The sequence below is a fragment of the Platalea leucorodia genome (assembly GCF_965183815.1).
Source record: "Platalea leucorodia genome assembly, chromosome: 14".
In the NCBI taxonomy this organism is placed as follows: domain Eukaryota; kingdom Metazoa; phylum Chordata; class Aves; order Pelecaniformes; family Threskiornithidae; genus Platalea; species Platalea leucorodia.
The window spans coordinates 4,628,793-4,655,275 of NC_138836.1; the positions used below are offsets into that span (position 1 = coordinate 4,628,793).

At 38.9% G+C, this 26,483-nt stretch overlaps 1 protein-coding gene across 1 annotated transcript in view; it reads left to right on the forward strand.

The window, feature by feature from the left end:
• Positions 1-26,483, forward strand: part of ANKFN1 (ankyrin repeat and fibronectin type III domain containing 1) — a gene marked incomplete at both ends in the record, with an annotated part of 62,293 nt that overhangs the window by 24,050 nt on the left and 11,760 nt on the right. Inside the window, 9 exons of the mRNA XM_082326625.1 lie at positions 4,043-4,140; positions 5,646-5,736; positions 9,558-9,665; positions 16,195-16,294; positions 17,468-17,600; positions 18,220-18,336; positions 22,082-22,297; positions 24,426-24,592; positions 26,026-26,176. Of these exons, the coding sequence (XP_082182751.1) occupies positions 4,043-4,140; positions 5,646-5,736; positions 9,558-9,665; positions 16,195-16,294; positions 17,468-17,600; positions 18,220-18,336; positions 22,082-22,297; positions 24,426-24,592; positions 26,026-26,176 (1,181 nt within the window). The remainder of the gene's footprint in view (positions 1-4,042; positions 4,141-5,645; positions 5,737-9,557; positions 9,666-16,194; positions 16,295-17,467; positions 17,601-18,219; positions 18,337-22,081; positions 22,298-24,425; positions 24,593-26,025; positions 26,177-26,483) is intronic.

Here is a 26,483-nt window from a genome sequence, read left to right on the forward strand (position 1 = left end):
AACATGCTCCATCCTTAATTCACCCAACAGCTTTCAGGTCCTTTACAGCACAGTTGGTACAGTCTACAAGACCAGCTCTTGTTCCTGGGCTCTTATAAAGGACCCTCTTCATCTTCAGGTTTTTATACTTGAGCATTTTTATATTCAACTTTTTAAGTGCTGAGGTTAGCTAGCCTTTTGTTCTTTCTTAAAGTCCCAAGTACTTTAGAGTTACACAAATGGTTGATATTTTTTGTTTACTACCAGAGCAGTCTCTCCCAGCACCCTCTCTCAGAAAGGAGGCAAAGATTTAGCAAAATCTTCATGATGGGTTGCTCATGCACAAAGTTACACAATTTTTAGATTCAGGTTAATCACAAGGGTAAGACCATGGATGCGTAGCTTTGTATTGGTAGCAGAAAGAACTATATATATCCCACATAGCCAGAAAATGTGAGCAACACTGGCCTATAAATGTAATATAGGTCACAGGCGTTTGTCCCTTGTTGTTTTGGGGCCTGCTGAGTGGACAAGATGCTCTACCTCTCCTTGCCTTCATTTTCCCATCTATAAAATAGGGACACTGGTATTCACATCCTTCTAAAAGGTTTAAAACGCAATGAATGAGTATAGTAGAATATTATGTATTATTTTTAGATGACCATTATGGTAGAAAGCTGAAATCTGGCCATGTATAACAGGAGATATGACCTTAATTGATAAATGACTTAAGTTGATTTGCGTTTCTTTAAAACTATATCATGTCATCCTCTTCTCACTTGAATCAGTAAAATCATGGGAAAAAATGTTTGTTAAAATCAAAAGTAAGCAAAAAATTCCAAAATTTGTTATGAGTTTCTTTATGACAGATATCGTGAGTCAGAGAATGACATTCTGTCCAAAATAGCAATGCTTCAGTGTATCCTGTTGATATGTTTTCAGTAGTACTTTGAAACAAGGGGAAAAAGAAGGCACTATTCCAACACAGCTGTTCAAAAAATATTTATTTTTCAGTTACGGAAATCTTTATTGAAACTGGGGGGCAGGGTTTTTTCCAAATGTGAGGTTTTTAAATATATATATTTGAAAATTGAATTTTGAGGAACTTTGTATACACCATCTTGTTAGGTTAAAAGGGGGGTTCTCAGTCATAACGATAACCATAACCTGATCCACAAGCTAAGATCATATTCCTATGTTTTCAGTTTCATGGGTTTCAGCCACCACAGGGTAAGCTAAAAAAAATAAGTGCAAAATGCTGGCATTACTTGGCTGTATAATGAGAAGCACAGCTGAGCCTCAGCCTAGCAGCCAGCGAAGACTCGGCTGGCCGAGGGGATCAGCGGGGTACACAGCTCTCCTCAGTGCCTCGCGAAAGGACTAGCAGACTCGGTCGCTCTCCCGAGCGAGTAGTTGTCCTTCAAGGGCCTGGGAGATCACGGTGTCACCCAGCAAGTGGATGAGGGCGTTTGCCCTGCACGTGGGGTTTCACTAACAACAGGAGTTGGGGCAACAGTTTGCCCTAGAACATCAGAGCTGTGATTTATTATTTCACACCCCACTTCCTCATCTGTTCCTGAGTCGGCTTTAAAGGCAATGTCAGCCTTTTCTCCCCTTGGTAACTCAGCTTCTTTCTCTGAACTCAGTGGTCCTTGATTATTCCTGAGAACAAACTGCCATGCTGTTGCTAGTCGTAATACTAGTACCACGATGTTCCTGCTGTACGCATGCTTGCAAACGCGCAGGATTGCAACCCTGTTTAGATTAAGGCAGTTAATTCCTCTTCAGGCAGTATGTTAGGATCTCTAAATATTAGGAGCACTTTTCTAAATGCTGGAATACAAGTGGAAGGGTTGAGAAGCAGACCCACATCAAGAATAGGGCTGCAATGTTTATTTGTGTAAGCTACCCAAATTTAAATATGCCTCTTGAGCTACCAGTTTATGTTTGGGCAGTCTCCAGTCCATAGAACAGCTAAAAATTTGGGAAGTTCAAAAGCAGCTTAAAGCTGCTTATTTCACCCTTGGCTTTTGTGCTGCCTAAAATGCAACCTTACCACTGCCCCTCACACTGAGAAGCGCACTTAGTCGTGCCTGGGGATTTCAGTGAAGACAGGATTTGTTGGCAGAATCGGTCTGGAGCAACACTATCTTGCTTGACATCTATGAAGAGAAAAATGGTATCTGAAGTGACTGCAAGCCTGTTGATAACATGTTCAGCAGTTCAAACAGGGTTTCTCCAATTTATCCTTCTGGAAAACAGACAATGTAGTCTAAGTTTGCAGCATGTACGCAATGTCCTCAATTATTTCATACGGTGGAGTTATAAACCCTAAAACTCATGGTTTACAATGGAAGCTCTGACAGGCCATCAAGTTCAATGGTACTTGTAAGTATTCCTATAATTAAGTTGTCAACAAAAACCTACAATACGGTACCGTAACAGTCTATACATTTTCATACTAATGTACAGAGATAGCTTCCACTAAAGGTGGCAGTAATTAGGTATTTAAAACCCATGGAAAACTAGAAAAATACACTGTGAAAAAATTCAAAGCCGATAGACAAAACCAATACCCTTTCCATTGCTGCAAATACAAAAATGTTGCAGAACATGCTGTGCATTCACAAACTGCAATCACAGAAAAGGAGCAATTTGGAGAGAAAGGAGAAATGAGTTGTGCTATTGATACTTGGCTATTTTAGAAAAATGTTTTGGCAGTTAAATGTTGTATATGCTGAGCAAAAAATTCTGTGAAGCCTTTCTTTTAACATGAAAATACCACTATGACACAGCCAGAAGATGAAAATTCCACATGCTGAAATTAAAATACCTATACCCTCTGATCGATTCTAAATTATTGACTCCAATACTAATCAATATGCAAATAAAGTATCTATAAACCATTTTGTGACTCTTAAAGGGAAAGCTTTGGGTTGAATTCTCTACTTTGGTGTAAATCCAGAAAATTGATGGGATTTCCCCATGTCTACAGTGGAATAATTTAAGAGATTAATTTCACTGTGTTTTTGATAGCTTTTCCCAGAAGTTGGAGTCTGAAGTACAAGTTACTAAATCCCAGAGGTCTGACTCTGGGATTAACCTTAACGTTAATCATGGTATCTGTCATTAATAAAGTATAATTTAAGAAGAGTCTGTTTTCCTACCTGCAGCCATCAGTTCCCCACTTGCATATATTCTTTTTCTTTAAATCATCTAGTATGGTCTGCTTGATATTATTTTACATGCACATTCATTTTTGCAAGTACTGAGGAAGAGTACTGACAGCAGGGCTACTAATTTCATAACCCTTTAAGCAGGAATACGAGTCGTCTGTACAAGTTGATGGGAGCACTTTGGTGAGGGTAGCCATGTAATTTAGGCTGCAGGACGGGTTGGGAGGGATGTGTCAGCCCAGCGCCACTTAATTCACTTCAAAAATGGATACAACTTAACAGTTCCTTCTGGAGCTCTGTAATTTCAGTGACCACAGCAGCATCAGGCTTGGACAAGAGAGCCAGAACCCACTGAAACCAGTGAAGAGACTCTAGTGAGTGTCGGATCTAGTCCAAGGAGGATATTTCTATACAAATTAGCCAAGGCTAGGTGATGAGAGTTTTGTGGCAAAAGAACTCTCTGCCCATGCCCACCAAGGCAGATCCAACTGCAAAACAGTACTTTTGTTGGTTTGGATGTATAAACTGCCAAGTGGCATTAGCAGGTCCAAGTCCTCTACCTACTCTTTCCCACTACTTCTCTTTCTTTAAAAGGAAATTGTTTAAATGAGGGCAAATGTTGACTGAATGTAATTTGTATTGCAGTGTATTTTTAAGCATTCTTTCCTGAAAAGCTTTTGAGCAATATTTTGCTTTTCTCTTTCATACACAGAGATATAATTTAATTATTGTGTGAAGTTTTGCTAAACATTTTTTTTAAACATGACTTTTAGTATCCACATGGGAAACTGCTAGGAGAAAACTTAACCTGTGAGTGATTCAAGTAGTTTGATTTCTTTGCTTGGGCTGGTATCTGATTTGATTTCCTTCTGCTATTTGTTTCCTAGTGGAATGGAGCTCTTCAGAAGACTTTTCTCCTTTGGTTGGTGAAATAATTATGGATAATCTTCAGTCTTTGAGGTGCACCATCACAGGTCTCAGAACAGTAAGTGCCAAATGACTCATTTAGATCTTGATGCCCCCTGTTGCCCCAGTGACTGATAATTTGCATCCATGCCTGTTGATAACAACTGTAGAGTGCCCTTCTTCTAGCACCAAGTTCCACTCATTAAGCATAGTATGTCTGGTATCCATAATCCAAAAGTCACAAAGGAATAGACAGACAGCATGAACTGTTTTATAAGTTCTCATGCTTAGGGGAGATCAAAAATGACTGGAGTAAAAGCTGCTGTCCTCTGGGTCACAGGATCATCTTAGTGCAGACCAAAGTCTCATGAAAGATCTAGTCCTGACTCTGATGACCAATAGCTAAAATAGCAGTTCTTTCTCTTCTACTACTTCCAGGAACGCACACATTGCTGGCAATCATTTTCATTTTTGTTATTTATTTTTGTACAAATGTTTTACACTGACAAGAACTGGGTCAGTGATGGAGAAAATTGATGAATATTCATAGAAATTCTTAAGCAGAATAATTTTGACCATGTGTCTGAAAGTCTTTTTCCTACAGGTTGTTCAGGACCATTTGTGCAAGCAAATTTTGACTCACAAAATGCTTGACGAAAATAAAGCTTGCTCAAAATACTACTATTTCCACTGAAAACATCATCAGAGGGGCCCAATCCAGCATCCACTGAGCTGGAGCCTTTCCACTGAATTCACTGCACACTGAAGCAGGCCTACAAAGTTATAGTAGGGGGACGTGACCCTGGGCCAGTGTCCCAAAACATGGGCTCTCAAAATGACAGAATTAACTTTAAAGAGTAACCAATGAGCACAATATAAAACCCTCTACATAGAACATAAAAAAATATTGTTTTTTTCTAGCCTTTTATCTGAAGAAATCTTTGATTTGAAGCACCCTGTCTTCCAAGGAGCTGAGCCACAATATGCATTTATTCTGCTTCTTGTTTTCTAACAACTAAACAGAGTAACTGTTCTTAAGTTCAAATCAAGCAAGCTTGCACAGTCACTTCCATAGGCACATGTTAAGAACAGTGCTTACTCTGTGTTTGTCTATACCCTCCAAAGTATATAGCATATTTAAATTAAAAGTTAGACTTTCAGAAGTGCTTTCCATCAGCCTAGATTTATGAATCAAATTCAGTGATAAAGGTCTGACTGATTTCAGTGGCAGCCAAACGAAGCTTCTTCCGTTGCTGTGCTGGTAGAGAGACTCTGTTAAATACAACAGGAAAAAAGGGAGTCCCTATTCCTGAAGTCTGATTGTAACAGTTCCCAGGGTTCGGCTTTGGTAGAAGAGATTGCAGTTTCTCAGTCGGAATTGGTGTGTTCTGTTAACCCGCAGCAGATCACCTGTCCTGAAATCTTTGTACTATGTTTCAATCTGTCATGGTGCATCAGTTGACGCCACTGAAAGCTATTTAAGTTTTTCAAAGAAAACATCTTTGGGAGGGACTGCTTTCCGGTTATTACAGTCAAGATTTTGAGTCAACTGACAGTTTTGACTCCAGTTGTTTCCATTTGCAGGGCCAGAGGTATTACGTCCATGTTTCAGCATACAACATGAGAGGATGGGGACCTCCACACAAATCTACTCCTGAATATGCTTCTCCTTCAAGTAGGTTGAGTTTGTCTACCCTCCTAGTTTGATTAGTGATGTTGCTTTGTAAGAATTTCTCCTTCTTCAAAGAACAGAAAAAGACAAATATTCTGGAGTTCACCATTTAATTGCCATATCACGTAGGAGTGAAATAAATAAAAAATAAAACTCAGTTCCTTACACCCCCAAAAAATATGCAAAATAATCATATATGTATATTTATTTGTCTTATCTTTTATTCTTCGCTAGTCTTTTGACAGAACATTGTCATCTAGTCACTAACACTTAAGAAAAATGAGAACTATTTTGACCTTCATTTCTCTTAATAGAGTTCTGCTATATGGAACCTCATTTGCCAGTACATGAATGGATCAAAACCTGAATCTGAACTGCTAGAACCAAAGCACATGCATCATATGTAATTTTGTATTCTGCCTTGTGGCATTACAGATCCTATTCACTGGACCATTCTTATAGCATCCTGTATGTAAAACACTCTAGTATGGACACGCATGTTGATAGGATCTAGCCCGTAAGCACTAAAATGTTCCAGACATGTCCAAAAGCCTTTCTTCCTTTTCAAACCTATGACAGGTTTTCTCAGACTCCATTAGGACTATGATTTTTCATTTGTAATTTTTAATCTATTATAATTACGTTGTCGTGTTAGTTGCTTTTCCAGACTTAGTGTTCACTGCCAAACTGGCTCAGCATATTATAGCTTCCCTTGTATTGATTAATGCAGTAAAGTGGGACTTTTCATTTTATTGCATTAGCACTTGTTTTTATTAGGCTAATGCAACAATTTAATAACCTGGTATGCTAATGTGAGAAAATGAAGAAAGCTGTACCTACTCTCAGTAGTCAACCTGGAGAGGGTTGGATAAATGAGGCTCTTGCAGTACCATTGCCCCATTTTGCTTCAATTTTGCTCATGTTTACCCCAGAATAAAAGCACAACTAAGCTAAAGAAATATTCTGTTTCAGAACAAAAATGTGCTGCAATCGTGGGACAAAATTCTACTCTTGGTTATGTGGATAACTCACTACTATGGAGTTGTTTTAAATAACTTAGTGACATGCAATTACCTTGACTACAGCCAGGTATAACTGCACAGGATTTGGCCCCATAAACAAAAAATTTACATCAGCTGAGAAACAGTTAAGTTTCTGCTAGTTATTCACCTAAATATCACCAAAGAACAGGCCACTCCTGGCAAGAGAGATGGCATTTAAGACTGTAGCTTTGTACAATATGAACTTTTGCTTTGAGCATATTGCATTGTCCTCCCTATTTATTGTCCACTATTACTAACCTTCTGAAATCTGATGATATCTGCCAGTTCCAAGGCTTTGGGATGTAAGTGAAGTTTTCCTGCAGATTTCAGTGGATCAACACAAAAACTATGCAGAGAATTAAGTTCATTTCCCTTGTTTAGTGTCTCAGGGATTCTGGGCTTTAGAGTAGCAGAAAGTCCTAGACTTGCTGGCATTAGGGCCACGTTGTCATATGTGCAGCTGCTCAGTGAAGTCCCTGCTTCCACCAGGGAGAGCAGTACCATCCATGGCAGTGCTACTGAAGCGCCTGGGACAATCATTGTGGAGGTGTTTCTCTCTGAAAGGCAGCCAAGGTAACAAAAGGACTCTTTTGGATTTCCCTGTAGGAGAGCAGGAGCATCACTTGGTAGATATGAGATTTTCTGTGAGTTTATGGCAAAGAAAGAGAAATGTTTCTTCATGGCTATATATGAATGTTTTCTTTGTTGATGAACACAGAAGCATTAGGCAGACTCAGCTCACTGTATATAGATAGCTGGCAAGAACGTGGTATTTTCATTAAGTATCCTTAGTGACACATGCATAAACTTTACAGCAAGTGAGACCATCAGAGCCTAAATGTAAATTCTTTCATTAAGTAATACTAATGTCAGAATTTTAGCTTGAGAGACAAGATGCTATTTACCACAGCAGGTACCGGGGACAGAACTCCTTTATCCACGTGACTGCCTTCACCACTGGTTTTGAAAACTAGCAGATATGTGCTTGGCAAGAAGGCAGCAACCTGAAATTACACCAGTGTTGCATAACAAAATATAGCCCTAAGCTAAAAATTAAATGTGAATACATTAGTACTCTACAAAGTTGTCTGTAATGGCAGCCAGAAGAATACGCAAGGGAAATGAAAGCTTCAGGGCTTAATCCTGATCCATTCCAACCTCAAAGCATCAAAGGTTAGTGACATCCTTGGAGATGCATCTGTGTAGCATGACAGCGAATGCTTGCCACTGTCCTCCCGTCTCCCCCACATACACAGCAGCAGGCTGGAAAGTGGCGGCCAGCGTTGTGCAGCTGCTCTGTGAAATCAGAGTAGATAGTAACATTTCTAGGCTTATTCATTAGCATGTGAGTGATGGACAATGACGGAAGCCGGTCTGATTTCCATGTCGTTTTTAAGATAGTCAGCAATCTGGAGGCTCAAAAAGTTTGGAAACCACCGGGATAGAGAAATCATGAGGTTGTTCAAAACTCTACCAGTTTGATGACACCAAAGCACTTTGAGACTGGTGAGTTCCAGTTGGTTCCTCTTGGCTGCTCGTAGGAGATCTAAGAACTGGCCTCCCCACACAGAGCTATAAATGCAGCTGGCCCTTGATCTCTACAATAGCATGCAACATGCAGGAGAGCCACTCTGCAGCTGTTACAACTGCCCACAGGCTATCAGGATAGCGAATGTCTTCTCTTTCCACCCTTTCATGGGGCTTACTCTAGCTGCTATGCTAAATGGCAGCAAATACATATTTATATCCCTGGCATAGTGAGCCTATTGGAAGGAATGCTTGACTCCAAACTTGTACTAGAAACTAGATCTGTATATTTAGTGAGTGAGCAAACTGTTTGTTCGTGGCTGTGAATACGTACATGGCCTCTATGCCAGCAAGATGGAAGCATGTCTCCCTTGCAGACAGATCTCCTAATACCTTGATCCATCATTAATTTGAGTCAGGAAACTGGTGCAATATTTTTTTCGCGTTATGATGAAAGTATGAAAATAGTAAAGTCTGGAATTAAAAAGCTCCTCTCTGATACACGCAGTTTCATCCTCCTATTTGTGATGAGATTGTCTGTTTTTTAAAATCAAGATTGAGACTGTAGCTAGCAGCAAACGAGTGAAAACAGAGTCTTCTGTAGGTTGAAGGTATGTGGGACAGAAACCGCAGCTTCTTGCCTCACGAGTGCAGTGCTGAGCAGACCGTAGACTCTAGGGCAGGAATTGCCAGCGTTTGTTCAGGCCTCTGCTGGGAGCAGATTTTCAGAAATAATTTTACTCAGAGCATGTTTCTCTGGCTACAGAGCTAGCTCTGGATGTAGGAAGATGTTAATTCTCTGCTTTGCAAGCGGTTTCCTATACAACCATAGGAGAGTCATTTAGCCTCCTGGTGTCTCAACAAAATGCAGAAGGAGCAGTAGCGTGATCTTAGTGAGGTACTGAGAGTGTCAGTACGGTACAGGCTGAGAGCAGCTCTGACGCTACAGCAACAGAGGCCATTTATGCACTGAAAAGAAATAGCCATTGTCTAGTCAGTCACTACAGGAGCCTCTAGGAGCTGATTGTGACCTCTTTGTTAATAATCATTATGATTAATTACCTAGCTGGCACAAGGCAAAGGAAACTCATTGTGCGAGTAACAACAGCAGACTTAAAAACAACTGCCGTTTTTTCCTGCGTGCCCAGATGTAAAACTCCTCTAAAGCCAAGAAGTATCCGAGGCAAGAAAATATTTTAAAACCTTCTCCTGCTCCTTTGTGTTTCATTTCTGTTTATTTCCTTTGTTCAATAGACTGGAAAGACTGCAGTGGAAGAGAACCTCGGCACAGGGGACACACTGAAGCCCTGGAACGTCTCCTTCAGCAGGTTCGAGCAGCTCATCAGCATTATAATTGCAGAGGTAAGGATAAATATCTATGTGGTAGGGCACCAGCTGAAGCCTCTGTGGCGCCTGTAATTTTAGCAGTTTTCTAACTAGGTCATACCTTCTCATTCATCAGGAAAAGAAAGATATTAATATTGGCCCATCTGGAATCACTTTAGCACACTATCTTGCTCTTAACCCTTGAAATTAGTTGGATGAAAACATCTGAAAGCTAGAATGCACACAAGCACAGACACACCCTTTCTCCCTGTGCACCCTACACACCTATTGATTTGTTTTTTCCTACAAATTAGTTTCACACGGGATTCCGCTAAAATGTTTCAAGGATCTCTCTTTTATTTTTTCATATAAAGAAATACTTTAGAGAGTTAACAACTGTTTTGGATCAAAAGAGGCGACTTGGCTGCCTCCAAATGGAAGACACTAAGTACTCTAGTGGATGTGATGCCAATCTATAATGAAAAATACTTGCTCAATGCAGCGGGAAGATAAGATTGCTACATTTTCAAATAGAATGGATCAAACTAGGAGAGAGTTCGAATCTCAGCCAGCTCTTTGCTCGTCATTCATGAGAAACAGACTGTGCCTTTAATAGCTCAAGAGCCAAGGCAACAGCTTGGCATTCTTTTTAAAGCATATATAAAAACTCCTGTTCTATATGGGTTGTTGAAAAGTACCATTTATTTTCTTAAAATAAACTTCTAACTGGAATAATGCTTCATTGCAAAGGAACTTATTTTAAGCTGAAAAGTTGAACTTCCATGAAGTTTTCATTTTTCTTCACCTAGTATGACTGTTATGTCAAGCTGCATCAATTGATTTAAAATCATAGAAATACTTAGGGCTAAAATCATCTGGCTGAAATGGAAAGATGCAGCCTTTGTTCTTTACGTGCAAATATGTCACTATCACGATGATCCACAGTCTGCAACAACCCATTGTAACCATAGCAACTTAAACTATTCAGCTATGTTGCTTGGAAAGGGAAAGGAGATATTGCAAGAAAATGTTGTTTCTCTAATTAAAATTCATACAAGCGTTATCACTTGCAGGTGGTCTTGGTACTGCAATTACAGATGATGTACTCTTACATAGCTTTTTCATGCTATTAAAGAAGTCTTTTTTCACGGTACAGTTTTTCCTTTCTGAAGTTAGTTCATATCTCAGGTCTTTCAAGCCACCTTCCTAGTCAACAGGGAATAAGTGATGGAATATCTGAGAATATTCTTAGTATAAATTGTTTTACTGACATACCAGCCCAGAACAGAAGCAGTTATAAACAACATGCAGAAAATCCCTCCTTTGGAGAATCTGACACCAGTGCCTGGTTCTTATAAAATTCCACTGCTCCAGAAATTAACCCCAGTCTCAAAGCAAAGCACAGACAACTCTGTTGTTGATTTCCTAACTCCTTTTCCTTAAATAATAAATAACAACAATACAGAAAATCTGTTCAGCTCAGAACATTTTCTTGCATGTCTGAAAGAGGATATGGGATATGTGGCAGTACTACACTGTGGAGTCAGCTTGAGAAACACCCTTGCCTCCAACCAAATAAAAATCTCATAATTGCTTGTAATGCTAGCATTACACAGTAGTATATTTTGGATAAATCAGGATTGTAACATAATAGGAGGGCCTTTGGAACTTGCCTTAAATATATGACTGATGTCAATCCCTTGTATTTCAGTAATTTGGTAAAGAATCAAGACAAAGCGTTTGCAGAAAAAGTAAGAATTATGACATCACTTTCAATCTGAAACTTGATTCTGGTATTTATCAATCTCAGTGAAATCTGAGGAGTTTGATCAAGGATCTGAGATAAGCTACCGTATATGACTGAAAAGCCCAAACAATGACTTTCACTTCATATAATACAGAGGCCTGAGCAAGATTCTTAATTAATGTAAATTAGCATGATTCAGCTGACGGATAGAAGTCAGCATGGATGTGTGGTTATACATAAGCTGAGGATCTGCCCAGGCATTCATCCATTCTTACCATGCTTCTCTTTACCATACTCTGCTTTGATTATACATTAACAGTGTAACCTCTGTCTTCCTCATTTGTTTTAGAGATGTCGGTAAATAGCCGAACGCTGTTTGTAGAGTATCCTTGAATCTGCTTACAACCACTGATTTGCTGTGGTTTATAAATGAGAGCAGAATCCAGCTCTGCATGAATTAAAGCTAGGTGAAGACAGAGACAGGACTCAAACCTGGGCTCTTGGCACCTTGGCTTTTCACTAAGTGATTCCTCTGCGGGATATCACACTCATGATGCTCAGGCTGGCTGAAGGAGAGTGGAGGAGGAGTGCAAGGGAGGTGGAAAAAACTGAGAGGGTAATCAATCTAAAAGGTCAGAGATTACTTGGATAACATAGGCAAAAGCCTCAGAATACAGAGGAGCTAGAAGAGCAAGGCTGTGTGCTATTGCTCCGGCATGATCTGGGAGGGCTAAATTGCCCAGATTCCAGGCAGGTCTCTTGCCCAAGTCTGTTCATTCAGGCGTTGCACTGCAGCCTGCCTTTTGCCCTGTGCTTTGCATTGCAGGGGCTGAAGAAAACAAGCTTACCAAAATACGAGGAAGAATACATTGGAATGTACAGTGAGTTTAAGAGCTTTTGGAATTAGATCAGCTGTTGCTTTTGAACCTGCTCTGTGATATGATGAAATCTCCTAGGGAATTACTTAGGAAACTTTGCTTTCATCTGTTTAATCTTCTGGAAAACCCTGATGATTACAAACAACAGTCATCCATTTGTCTTCATAATACCATGCTACAGACTATCATAACCGAGTTATTACAATTGTATGTCCTGGCAACACTTCAAATGTATTTTTTAAGTATTTTTTTTCTTGTAGATCATTCTTTCTAAACAATTCTGAGTGGATTAAGTAATTGTGTGATGCTTCATTAAGAAAGGCACCCAACTCTTCAGTAAAAAGCTTACCAGATATTTTCTTTCTGAAATTTGGTTGAAATGTATTTTACTAGACAAGTCAGAGGTGATGTTCTAATTGTAATTTGATTCACAAGCAGAGCACATGGTTTTATTGCATTTAACAAAGAGAAGGATCTCTGATTCCACAGGGCGTTTAAAATGTTTAGATTATAATTACTTGTGAGAATACACAAAAGCAGGCTTGAGAGCCAAGCCATAGACTGAGAAGTTCAGGTAGGGAATTTAAGAAGTTACAAGTTCAGCTGTTGAGCCTGACTTTGTAATCCAAAATATACCACCCGGTAATATGACTGTCACGCCAACAGCTTCTTCACGAGACACAGAATTTTCTTTTGAAAGACACCCCACCTTGAGGTGAGGTAATACAGAATCTGTCATGGTCTCAAGCTACTGAGGTGTCTGGCCACTACTTATGCCTTTAACTTCTGCGTGGAATTATGTCTCCATGGACGTTATCCCAGTGTCAGTTGTCTGCACTGCTAAAAACGTGCAGCTTTAAATTGAATTTGAATTTGTCTGGAAGTTTCCAGCTATTTGATGTATTTTCATAAGGTTACACAGTTAGTGAAAACTCTAAACCCCATTTTATGCCCTCCACTAGGATTTCAGTGGGATCTAGCTCATCTTATGCTAATTTGCTTCCTTATTCAGGGTCACCCTAAATGATATTTAGCTGTTCCACAGGCTGTCTGGTTTGTGGGGCTCTCAGATAATTTTGCACTGAGGTAATTCTATTTACTTCACATCTGCCCCACTTGAGAAGAGGCACCCACTTGTCTAGTGATAGGACAAAGAATTCCAGATGATCTTCCTCCTCAAAGAAATGGCACAGCATAACAGGCATTCCTCTAGAGCAGAGACCCCAGGTGCATACGAGCAGCCTGAGTATTCTTCCACAACTGACTGACGTTGCTTTTAAGTATCTGTTGTATTTAAGTGAACTGTAAAGAAACATTTCTATATCCTACCTGAGAAGAGAAAAACTGCTAGTGTTGTAAACATACCTTTGTAGTTAACTGCCTACTTCAGTCCAAGTTTGAGTGCTTCTGATCTAAATGTAATCACTGGAAATTCTCTAATCTTGGCCACTATTTGTTCACTCCTGAGCTTCTATTAAAAGAGCTCACAACTCTATTGCTGTATCATTTATTAATATAAACTTATTTTGTTGTTACTGGTGCTTTTCTATAAAGGTTACTCTATGTTATTTATTAGTCAATTAAATAACAGACAAAGTTCCATTTCCTGTAGATTCAAATTATCCTCTAATCTCAGCTCCACGTTTTTTGGCTTCTAGACACACTATACTGTAAAACAAAAGCAAATAGCAATGTAGGAGAGTTTACAGTCTCCATCTAGTTTCACATTATTTCTTTTCCTGTTGGCTTCTGCAAAGCTGTGGACTAAACCCAAACCACTGAATAGCCCAATAACATATATTTCACTGCTAATGTGCCCTCTTATTTTCATGCTGCAGTCTCTGGGTGTTTTATACAGAATTATGTTGCTTTGCCTTCAGCAATTTCCTCCTCCATTCCCTCCACCCTTAATATAGAAGAAAATAAAAATTGCATAATTAGAATGAAATTTATATTCCTAAATTGGTCTTAAACTTGGAAGAAGGAAACAGTAAGACGGGAGTTTTCATATAGCATTTGGTTTACATTACTGTGATATACTGAAAAAAGTTCACAGTAAAATTAATATTATCTGAGGAGATATGGACAGAAAAGCAAACGAATTTTTTTAAAAGGAAAAGAAAACCAAGATCAGTTGCATCAAAGGAGCATGGACTTCAATGAGTCTGTTAAAACTAAACTGAACGGCACATTGGAGAATATGCCATGGAGAACAAGTTTGCACTGGAAAGACAATGGATTTGATGATCTAATAAGTCTTATACATTTGAATCGTGTGATTTCACCCCCAACAGAACCTTGTTCTCTTTGTACTTGCTGTTCAGCAGAGTGGTAATTATTGCTAACAATGTGTCTTCTTTCTGCGGTTTTCAATGTGCAAATTATGGTGCAAATTTATTCATCATTTAAAAATATGTTGAGCACTTCCACAGATGGGGTTTTGACAAGAGCAAATTTAGATGTTCTTTAAATGTTCAAACTCAGAACTCACTAGGGAGACACAGATAGACACCTCCTATTTTGCACTGGAGTTAAGTGGGAAATATGTTACTCTGAAAACACCTAAGCAGACTGATTAGCAGCTTTCAGCAAATAGTTCTTCATGAGTCATAATTTTTCCCCACTGGAGAAGGGTGTCCCTCAAAATGTTTCCTGCTTCAGTCTGGATGGGTATCCATGCTTCATCCAAATAAACAGTCAGATCCTGGAAAACTGAGATGTAGTTTCACAGTTACGTTTTTCTTTTTGTCTTTCTTTTCAGATCACGGTAAATATCTGAAGAATTAACTCTTTTTTTAAATTAAACGTTTCTGCTGTTTCTCTTACAACAGCATTAAACAGGAGGAACATAAGACAATGCAAAAAAATCTCAAAAAGTTTTAAGCACCCGTTCCTTTTAAATGCCATATGTGGACAACAACTGACAATACATTATACGTTACACAATCCTGCATGTTCCTGACTGCCATCTATTGGCATACCCTCTAAAATCTGCTTACAGGTACGCAGGTGGACACAGCTGTTTCACAGAGCTTGCGAGTTTCAGTTCCCACTGGAAGATTTTTCTTTGCCTTACAAGGAAACTCAAGCCACGCATGAGAGAAGGAAAGACATTAAGTCAAATTCATGAAAGTGAAAAATAATACAATGTATAAAAATTTAACCACATTTTTTAGAATATTGGGCAAATATTTGAATTTATACAATTCTTCTCTTGAGAGAGCTGGTCCAGAGATCCTTGCAGGCACACAGCAGGTCTCAGCTATGACATGAAGTGAACAAATGAGTTAAACACCTCTTCCTTGGATTCCAGATTACTAGGGAGCAAATGTAACTGTGAAAGCTCTGAAGCAATACAGGTGAGTGGAAATTGTTGTGATGGGGAAAAAAGAAATCCAAACAAAAGCACATGCATTTAGTGTGATACAGAGAAAGATGAGGGTCAATCTACTTGTTTCCTTAAAGCTTTTACTTAGATTAGTCTGGTGATGCTGTCATGTTAGTGACTGCCGGGTCAGCAATTATCCAGTTCTTAGAAGCTTAACGTATATATGGACAGAAACCAAGGAATCACAACAGCCTAAAATGTTGACTGATGGTTCGATTCTCTTCTTGGGTTTTTGAGACCACTTGCAAAATTCATATCCATTCGGAACATGTGGTACTGGTTCAAGCTCTGCTTTGCCTAGGAACAAAATATTTTTACCACGTCTGAGTTTGCTGCAAGTAAGGAAATTGTTTGCTGTCACATATCACTAAGATAATGTAAATATAAGCAAAAGGTTGTATGTGAGCATGTTTCTAAATGTTGTCTTTTGAAAGGAATATAGTGGGCACTGATGGAAATTTAGTATTGTGGTTCAAGTGACAAAGGTTTTTTATGAGATACTAACTGAAATTTAAGTGCTGGCTTTGGTTTGCTTTTTATTTTCCATTTTAGACAGTTCTAAATTACAGAATGCTGGTCGCAAGCAATCAGTTTCCAGAAGCCTAAAGCACCTTTTCCATTCATCAAACAAGTTTGTGAAGACTCTGAAACGGTTTGTCATTCATTTTATCTCCCAAACGTTCTGAGTTTTAGCTAGCCGTTGTTGCTCTTATGTAATAGTGAAAAGCACCTTAGAAATATATGTAAGATCCCCCTACCAATGAAACAGCAATCAATCAGAACGAAGCTGAAAAAATCATACAATACATGTAAGACTGGTGCAGCTGATGGGAAAATAATGCTCCAGTTCCTACTCAAATCAATAGAACCTTTTCATTGTTACTGTTGGAAATGGATTTGAATTGTAAGAGAGTGAAATATTCTGTGCAAACACAAAGTGCAGTTACTGAGGTATTTTGGAAGTACTGCCTCTGTTGCTGCTCAATAATGAAACTATGGCATTTATTTCATTCATAATATAAAATGCAGGGCTCAGATAACATGTTTTAATAGTCTATTGGCAACAAGCAACACAGCTAGAATTCTCTAACATCTTTAGCTAGGTTTGCAACCCAGTGTGACCCAAACAACCCTCAGCCTTGATAATTTGTTTTAGCAAATGGAAGTTGCTTATGCTGGATTATTTCTTCTTTCATTGCCAGGAGTGTTTAGTTTGCTTTTTCTTCTTTGTATTTTGATAAGAGTTTGATTCTTTCAGAAGAGCTCTCCAGAGTCTTTAAATTCCCTAAGGCAACTACTTAACATATGTAACTAATTGCAAGGGTAAATATTGAAAGGAATGATCACTATAAACAGTTTTGCAGATATGCTGGCCAAATTACACTCAATTACACTAACGCAAATCCATAATAACCCGCCTGATTTCAATTGAGTTACTTCAGATTTACTCTGAAGCAAAGAAGGGTACAACTAAGCCCATTAATAATAAAAAGTTTTGGTAAAATTTCTGATTTCTAAGGGGCATAAAGCCTCCACTGTATACTGTTTACTCTGGCAAAATTCTTACTAAAACTGATGTCAGTGGCTTGCAGAAATTCATAATTTCTTAGATCCCTGTAGTCTCACATCATCTAAAGTGATAAACTTCCCAAATATTTTTCAGAATTCACTGGCTGAAGTTGCATCATATATATAACACAGAAATTAAGACCAGATGATTCAATTTGTCTCCTCAGAACTTAACATCTATGATTTTTTGACTAAAATTTGGCATGGATGTGAATAGACATGAAAGGTGTTTGACTATGTTTCCTTCTTTCTTTAGGGGACTCTACTTATCTGTTATATTTTTTTACAAAGACAATTTATTAGTAACCAATGAAGATCAAATCCCAATCGTGGAAATTGATGACTCTCACAGTAGTTCAGTTATGCAGGATTTCCTGTGGTTCACAAAGGTAACGGTAGCCTAATTTCATATATTGCTTCTACAAATTTTTTGCTAGCAGTGCATAGGCCTTAGCTCATCATTCTGAATATATGAAATGACATCATTAAAAAGCTAAATGATGAAGTGCTTTACCTTTCACTCATCATAAAATGCAATTTTCACAAACCATTTATATGGGTTAAATTCTGACTGGGTCGCTGACGGTGGCACAATTAGCTCTTTTAAATGTATGATCCTACATAAATGATTGCTACTTGGGTACATAAAGGTTTCATGAACACTTCGAGAAGAGGCTAAAGAAATAACTAGAAGTTTTAAAGTTGGTATTACGGTTATGCCATCATTCAAGATATCTTCACACTATTTTTTATACCCCAAAGAACAGCAAATCAATTTTAAACAATAGTCCAAAAAGCAATTTTAATAGGTGCATGATGTTTACAGAACAACTTCTGTGTCTGATTCAGCACCTGTTTCATGTTTATCTAGGCAACTCATTGCCATCCGCAGAACGTTAAAATGAGCAATGTCTACTGATTTTTCCAAGTCCAAAATGCTTTTAGTTTCATTTCTGCTTTTGTAAATGCTGAGAACAAAAACTGATTGAACTGGATATATTTTTGCAGTTGTCTTGCATGTGGGATGATATCAGATGGCTAAGGCAGAATATGTCTATATCCGTGTCCTCATCAACAGCACTTCAAGCCCGACAAAAGATGCTTTCAGCAGCAGCACAGCTACAGGTTGGTTGCATTGCGTATTTCTAGCTATTAACTTAGTGACTTTCTGATCTCTAAGGGATACTGCCAGCTGTCCTATGGTTCACCACTCCCCGCTGGCCTGTTCTTTGGAGCAGTGTTATCATCCACAATGAAATGAGCTACTGAGCCTCTCTTGCCAGCTGGAAGGAAGGAGTTACATTAAAAGTAAAGAGTACGAAAAAGAAAGGAAAGAAACAATAGTGGCAGACGAAGAAACAAACAGATACGAACCAGTAAATAATGACCACAGATAAGCCTGTGGGTTTGCAGATTGGGAATTCAAGATTTATAAGCCTAATATTTGCTGCTCAAAAGCCTCTTAGAAAGCCTACTCATTATTAATTATTAATATATTAATGAAGCGTTTAAACCCTGGGTGAGATTTAGCACTCCTTTGTGCTATATGGGAACCTGCAGCAGTAGGTAGCTTCTGTCTAGAAGCAGACTGCTGAAGTTGCCAGAATAGTACTCTTGATTCACCCACGGCTTACAAACTGCTCAAGTACAGCTTCTAGGGCAGAACTACACTGTTTGACAAACAGGATGGCTATGCTGTTGTGGATTGTCAGCGGGGAAATAAAAGTGAATCTTTCATTAAGTTCTTAATTGAGCTGCCAAAATTTTTAAGCTGAAATGTACCTTTGTGTAGAGAACCAGTCAGAGACCTATTTAGACCCTTAAAAACAGAGACTAAGCAAGATTAAGTGGTGCATAGATCTTGTGTTGACCCCTCAGCACAGTGGTAGGGACAGCAGCACTACATGCACTATTCATATCATGTTGTTAAGGCCTAGCAGCGACTCTCAGGATGGTTCCGTTCCAGCCTGTGCTACAGATACAACCTGACTGATACTGCACAGGCCACGTAATCCTTCTGTGTCTCGGTCCTCTATTTGTTATGCAAACAGTAACTACACTTTCTCCAGCAGAACATTTTGACGTTTACTGTAAAGCTTTTGAAGAATGGTTTTCATGATAACATGAAATCTCCAGCTGGAAGACATAAAATATTTACTTTGTAGGAAAATACATTTTCAAAAAGATGTGTGTATGATTCTTACAGAAAAAGTATATCCAGGCCTCACTTTCTCCTACCTTTTGTTTGAATGAAGTCACCAAAGTGTCCCAGAAAAATCTCTGGTACAGTCATGCAATTAATGAAGATCTTCATATTGCTTGGCTCATGTATTAGCCACACAGCCATCCCCCTTGTTATTGCCAGTCAATGCAATAAGCTAGGTTTTATAGCAGCTATGAGAGCCAGATACTTTGTGGCCATTATTAAGAATATCCATGTGGGGTTTGTTTTACATCTTTTGGCAAAGCATGCTGTACAGGAGAGTAGCCTTCCTGGGCAACCACCTGTCTTGACTGATTTCCCCAAAGTATCCCGAAATATATGGAATGCCAGTCTGCTGTACCTTTATTGGAGGACCACCTGTGTTAAGCAGCAGCTGCTTGTCAGTCCTCTGAGCTGTCACTAGAGAAAGTTTTAACTCTATCTGCTGAATGTTCCCTCTGGTGTGGTTAGCTCAGCTTAGGTAGCACGTATTCCTTTGGTTAGCTCAGTTTCATTCCCTCCGTGCAGATTGCCTTTAACGGAGCATTGCTAGTATGCATAGACTGCACTTCAAGATAACCAAGGTTCCTAGTACACTGTGTTATTATTTGCTACCAGAGATGTTAAGAGCAGAGCTTGAAGCACAGAGATATAGCAAATGTGTCCATGTGGTATATTGCTCTGTTGAATTTCTGGCAAATTTATTGTCCTTAACGTTTGTTCTGTTAGCTTGGTCCCCTGAGGAACACGCGGATTGTCACCAATCTGCCAGCCTCTAACGGTGTGTGGCCTAATGGGATCCACCAATGGAAGGATCTCAATAAAGTTTATATGGTTGAATACATTTTATTGAGGCACTTAATAGACTGACTCCACAGGAATTTAGGACAGAATGGAAAAGATCAGTGACAACACAGCTGCTAAGGGACCAGACCAGTAGATTCAGAGACAACAGGGACTGTAATTTTGCCTGTTGTTACCACTAGACACTTAATGCAAACAAAACACAAGTGATGGGGTGCCAAGCTAAGCAGACGCAAAACTTTTTTAGTGTATGAATCAGTCACATATTCGTATTAGTAGGTGCCCCCATTCTCTGCGCTGGAATGCCATTCAGAACACAGTCAGTGACAGTAAAGAACTCTTTGTTTTCATCTAGGTACATTCATATATTGCAGTCACTATCATGACAACTAGATGGCTAACATCTACCTGCAATGATTTGTCCCACCTGTGGACACATGGATTAATACAAAATGTGCACTCAAAACACCCCACGTTAATCAGTTATGGAGGCTAACCTCAAAAGGCACAACAGTTAAAAAAAGAGGGGAGGTGCTATATAGACATCAACAGTATGCCCTGGAGAGGGACACATAAAGGTAAAATAGCTAAGTTATGCCACATAAAGGGCAGTCACTGTGCTGACTACCTAGAGTTTATAAACAATAATACAGTTTATAAGTACATATTGCCTGCTAAGTACAGGTAAATAAATTCAGGATAATCTATCCATTTACAATGTCATTAAGTTAATGTACAGCACTTCTCTAAACCTACAACGTGCTACGCTGCGAATTCAAGTTTTCATTTTAAACTGCTCCCATCCCTATCCAGCTTACTGTAGATCTCTTGAAAAGTCACAAAGTAATGAGCATATTTTAAATGTTAGGCATTTTTCTTTAAGACATCTGGGAATCTCTTCAGTGGCTGGTCACTGGATTGAGTGTGTTTGCACCTATAAGCAGATGCCTTACTGTGTGAGGAAAGGGATTTTGACCAAAATATGTATTTTATGTGGAGTCTTTTAAAATTACTTTTCTTTAATCCTCACATATTTTCCTGGAGAGCTTTGCCCTGGTAGTTTGTTAGTTTCTGCTGGTTTTGTCTAGCACATTCTTGGTATCTGAAGTAAAAGGAAAAGGGTCCGCGTCTCTACGAATTCCTCTGTGTTCCTTCACAAACACACCCCACAGTTCAGCTCCAGAATTATTTACATTCAACACAGATATGAGGGCCTCTTGCTTTTGTTGCTGAAAACAATCTGAATAATTTTAAAACAGAGAACAGAAAACGGAGATTATAGTTAATGACCCTAACAGAAAACACTTTAAGTGTCCAATATGAATGATTTGGGGGTAGAGGAAGAATTTTGTACCGTCTCTGTCATTTGGTGATGGGGAGGTTAAAATAAGGACCTAGCTCTTCAGTAAGTTCAAATCAGAAGGGTTTCATTGATACCAAAGGAATCACCACTAGACCAACGCTGGGTGCTTTTGAAAATTTCATCCTTTATCTTTATGTGACTGGGCAAAAATAGGAAGTTCTGTCCAAATAAGAGAAGTACTTTGCCATGTTTCCTTTTACAAAGGCACTGGGTCGTAATAGTCTTTCTGATGTTCTCCATTAAATGTTGGACTAAACACTGCTGGACCAAATACATTGGAGGATCCACAATTCAATCCACAAACACAACCTAGGGAAAAACTTTTGCTTCTGCCACTGAATGATATGACTGTAGGGGAAGGGTTTGAGAAACATCGTGTGTCTAGTTTTCATTGAAGTCCACAGGACTGATGTCAGTGAGCACAAAGTTAAGTTTCAAAAAATACCACTCTCCTGATACGTGATAAATAACTTCCATTTTATAATTTGCTTGTTTTCTAGAATTTGCTGGGAACTCACAACTTAGGCAGAGTTTTTTATGAGCCAATCAAGGATCGACATGGCAATATGTTGATAGTTACTATAAGAGAAGTGGAGAGTCTTTATTCATTTTTTAATGGCAAATGGATGCAGGTATCCAAACTACAAAGCCAGAGGAAATCCCTTTCAACTCCAGAGGAGCCAACGGCATTAGACATCTTGCTTATAACAATCCAGGTAGTGCTTTGCTTCTCTTACTGTATGTTATTTGCTTTTGTAAAGCCTGTGCCAGAGCCCTGATTTTTGGAAGAGTCTTGTAGAATTTTAGGCCTTAATCCAGTGCCCAATAAAATTAATGGCAAGGCTCCCATTGAAAGCAAAGACTTATATTACTTCCAGTGGGTCTGGGATCAGATCCTGAATATGTAAAATATCCATGAGATTCTAAAGAAATTACTTCAAAGTCCTAGCAGAGAATAGTACAGTTCTATCAGTTTCGGGAAACCATGCTATAGAATTCTGCAGCAAGGGATATAAAAACCTATAAAATTCTCTGGGATGTTCTTAAGCACCTATACAGACACTTACAATTTCTACACTCCATAAGATTTTTCCATCCAACCTTGAACACTAAATCTAGGTTTAAAACTTTACTGTTCTACTTAATAAACTTGTTCTGTGGGGTTCAGAGTTCCTTGGAGCCTGGTATAGTTGCTAAAGAATTCTTTGCTGACCATAACCCTCCTTTAATTTCTGCATAACATGCCCCTAGACTTCACAATTAGAAAAATACCAAGGTAAGGATTGATCTTAGAAGTTGCTTTTCATAGTCAGTTCAGTTAACATCGAGAGTCATGGGTTTTCAGCCCTTCAAGAATCAGGGTATCTGTAAACTCATGTTAAACGTAGATAAGTCACATAAAGATGAACACATGTTTTCTGTAGGTAACAGCAATCTATTTCTCACACAATGTCAGTAGACAATCTCTCTAAAACTCAGTTGCATAGTTACCCAACATACTACAAGACAAATCATTGCCTTAGTCCCTTCTTTAGTAACCTCAACTAGACGATGACTGCTGTGGTTAATTTTTGAATTAGAGGCACTTTCTTGGGCACAGACTGTGCTTTTCGTACCAGAAACTGACAGGCAATCAAAATATACATTACCAGGTTTTAGAAACGTTAAAAAATTTCCAAAAGACAATAAAACTTACCTGATCTATGTTAGATTTAATGTATTAAAATGTGTTAAAGGTGTAGAAAAATGTCAATCTGGGCAAAAGTTTTATATTAGGAAACCCAAAATACAGGCCTGATCAGATTTCCACAGAGATCCTAGTGGAAAAAATGTTCCCCTAATGGTTTACACATTCCTATCTAATGCCCACCCTTTCTTGTATTACTTGTTTAATCATCCAATGGGTATTTTGTTCGTGAAGTGCCTGTGAAAATGAGGGTCTAATTGCATTGGTCAGAGCCAAGCATAGCACTGGCAGATAATTTGATGGTTCCAAGAGTCAAGGCATAAGGCCAGGTGTCTTAATCCTCACCCATTGCAGAAGCACACATTTCTCAGGATGGCAGCAGACATCATTTTTAGGGTAGTTTTGGGAGACTGCTATACATAGCCTTAAAAATGTTTCCTGGCTTCAGCAAATATGCCATCATTATTAATTCCTTCTAAGCTCCATTTGTTGATAAAGATATTTGCTCAGAAAACACAGCCATTAATTAAACTTTGCAAACCACCAACCCCCATGCTCATAGAGATCTTCCTGTTGGCAGCAGGCGATACAGAACAGGTTTTTGAGAGATGTAGGCTGGGACTCTACATGCATTTCTTCGGTGACAGTACTGGCTCATGCAGCCCAGGTGACGGCTTTTTCCCGATGCTGCTCTGCTCCATCTGTGTAGCTACGCACCAAACGTGAACCAGGGAACTGCTCTGGCTGAAAAATGACTGCTCCTTTTCCTGAGTTGTTTTTCAGCTGAATCAGTTCCCTGACCCAGCTCACTGCTGAAATGATCAGACAGGAGTGCAGAGGTGGGTGTTATTTAAGCCAGTTTAAATACTACAGTTGTAGAAGATTGAAACCTCGGTTTTTTAGAGCCAATTCCTGCATGACGTGGAGAGCTTAGAGAACCTGTGTATGGCTTTAAGTAAAAAGTTGTCCAAGTGCATCCAAACTACCAGAGATTATTTATATGCTTAAGCATGTGCTTAAATGCTTTGCGAATTGGGAACACCATTGAAACAAAAAGACGGCTGCAAAAACATTTGTTGCTTTTTGATCCCAAACTCTTCCGCTTATGTGGAAAAAAAAAAAGAGATTTTTATGTAGGACTGTTTCTCTTAAAACAGGACATACTTTCCTATCACAAACGAAGTCAGCAACGCCTCCCTCCCGGCTTGTATCTGGGTTACCTAAAACTCTGCAGTTCTGTGGACCAAATCAAAGTGCTTGTATTGCAGAAGCTGCCTAACATCCTGTGTCACGTTAAAATCCGAGACAACAGCAATGTCTCCAAGTAAGTGAACGTATACTTGTTTACACACACATATGTGGAGAGAGAACATTTGTTTTAAGTTTGAAACAACTGATCAAATTTAAATGCTAAGGCAATTTTGCCATTACAAAATTGTAGCTGCCAGCAAAGTTTGGCTCAGGTGTGTACCACCACAGAGATCAGCACTGAACTAAACAGGTGCACCTGGGTGTTTCCAGCAATCTGAAGGCCTATCCAGAACACATACATGCCAGCCCATTGGTTTCTAAGGATAGCAGTCTGTCGTCACTCAAATTCTGCACAGTGGTAATGATCTTCCATATATCTGCTAGGAAGATCGTAGCCTGCAGCCCTGCTTCAGCCCCCAGTGAATTCAGCGTCACCCCTTCTATTGATTTTCACTGACCACGGAGTGCTGGTGGGGTGATTTTTCTGTGTATTCTCTTGTGTAATATCCCATTTCTCACTCTAATCCACAGCAAACATACAGCAATTGAAAACACATATCCAGGCAAATGCTATCACTCATTGAACTGCTGTGCTCTGGGAGAGCCATCTTCCCTTTCTCCATTGCTTCCCTTATCTGCTGGGCAAGTGCACTTATTTGCACTTCCTAGTCCTTGCCTAGTGGGTAACACATTTTATTGGCTTTTTTCTGGAGCTTTTTAATCCCATATCATTTCAGCAAAGAGCTGATAATTTTGCATGAGGAAAGAGGAACTAGATATCTACACAGACAACAAGGATATCCAGAATGTAGTAGTTAATACTAACAAAAACTTTGGAAGGAATATGAAGCCTAGTGCTTCAGGGTTTATAACAATCCCTGACTCTTGAAGTTCAAGATCAGACCTTTATTTAGGAGCAAATTGTACCACATCTATCACTCATCTTGTAGTGGCGTTTCCTGTACTTTTTTTTTCTTGAATGTTTGGTGCTGGCTGATTTTCAAGACTGACTATTGGGCAGGGTGAATTAAGGATTTGATCCAGAAAGATGATTCCCATATTTATCAGGTCTAGAACGGATACATGTCAAGCAAACCAGGAAGTTCTTTGGCTCGAGACTCAAAAGCGTCTGTCACAGAAATTAAACTTCCTGCTAATTGTCACTGTTGTCATTCTCAATGCATGCTTTTTAAAATATTGTGGTAGATAGGGAATGAAGTATGTGAAAAAGAAAACCTGGAGTGAGAAGCCTTAGTGAAATATTTCAAAGGCAGTTGGACTTTCAGAGGTTTGCAAGGAATGTTCGGCCTGATGTACATGTGCTAGAAAAATTAAACTTTTCCAAGTCAGATTTTTAACCACAAACAATCAGGATTGCACAAGTTTAGAATGTTTTGCTATATGAGGATTAAACTATCAACAGATCCCAAATGCACATACACTGAATTCCTGCTTGTGCACTGAACTTTTGTTATATTTCTAATTTTAACTTGACTCAACATACAGAGATGAGTGGGAATGGATCCAAACACTTTCTGGCTCAGAATCTGTGGAAAGTATGGATCATACTTCAGACTGCCCTACTCAATTGTTCTTGTATGAGCTCCAGATGGCAGTGAAAGCTCTCCTTAAACAGATCAATCTACCTCTGCATCAGGTATTTTCCTTTGTGGTATTTATCACCTTTTTAAAAACTGATTCTTAAGAACACAACGAAAAGCTACAAACTGTGTAACTTGCAAGTAGGGATTAAATGTTACGGTTGCAAGAAAAGCAAAGCAGAGAAGTTTTGTATTCAATTATTCTAAGTGTGTGTGTGGAACATCTTCAATAAAACAGTTATTTTCCTGGATATTTGAACATATAAGGATTAAGAGACAAATTTTCAATTAGCTCCTATTTTTGCATCTGTTAGCATATTTGTGCAACTTCAGGGAGGTGCAAATAAGCACTTCTGTATGAAA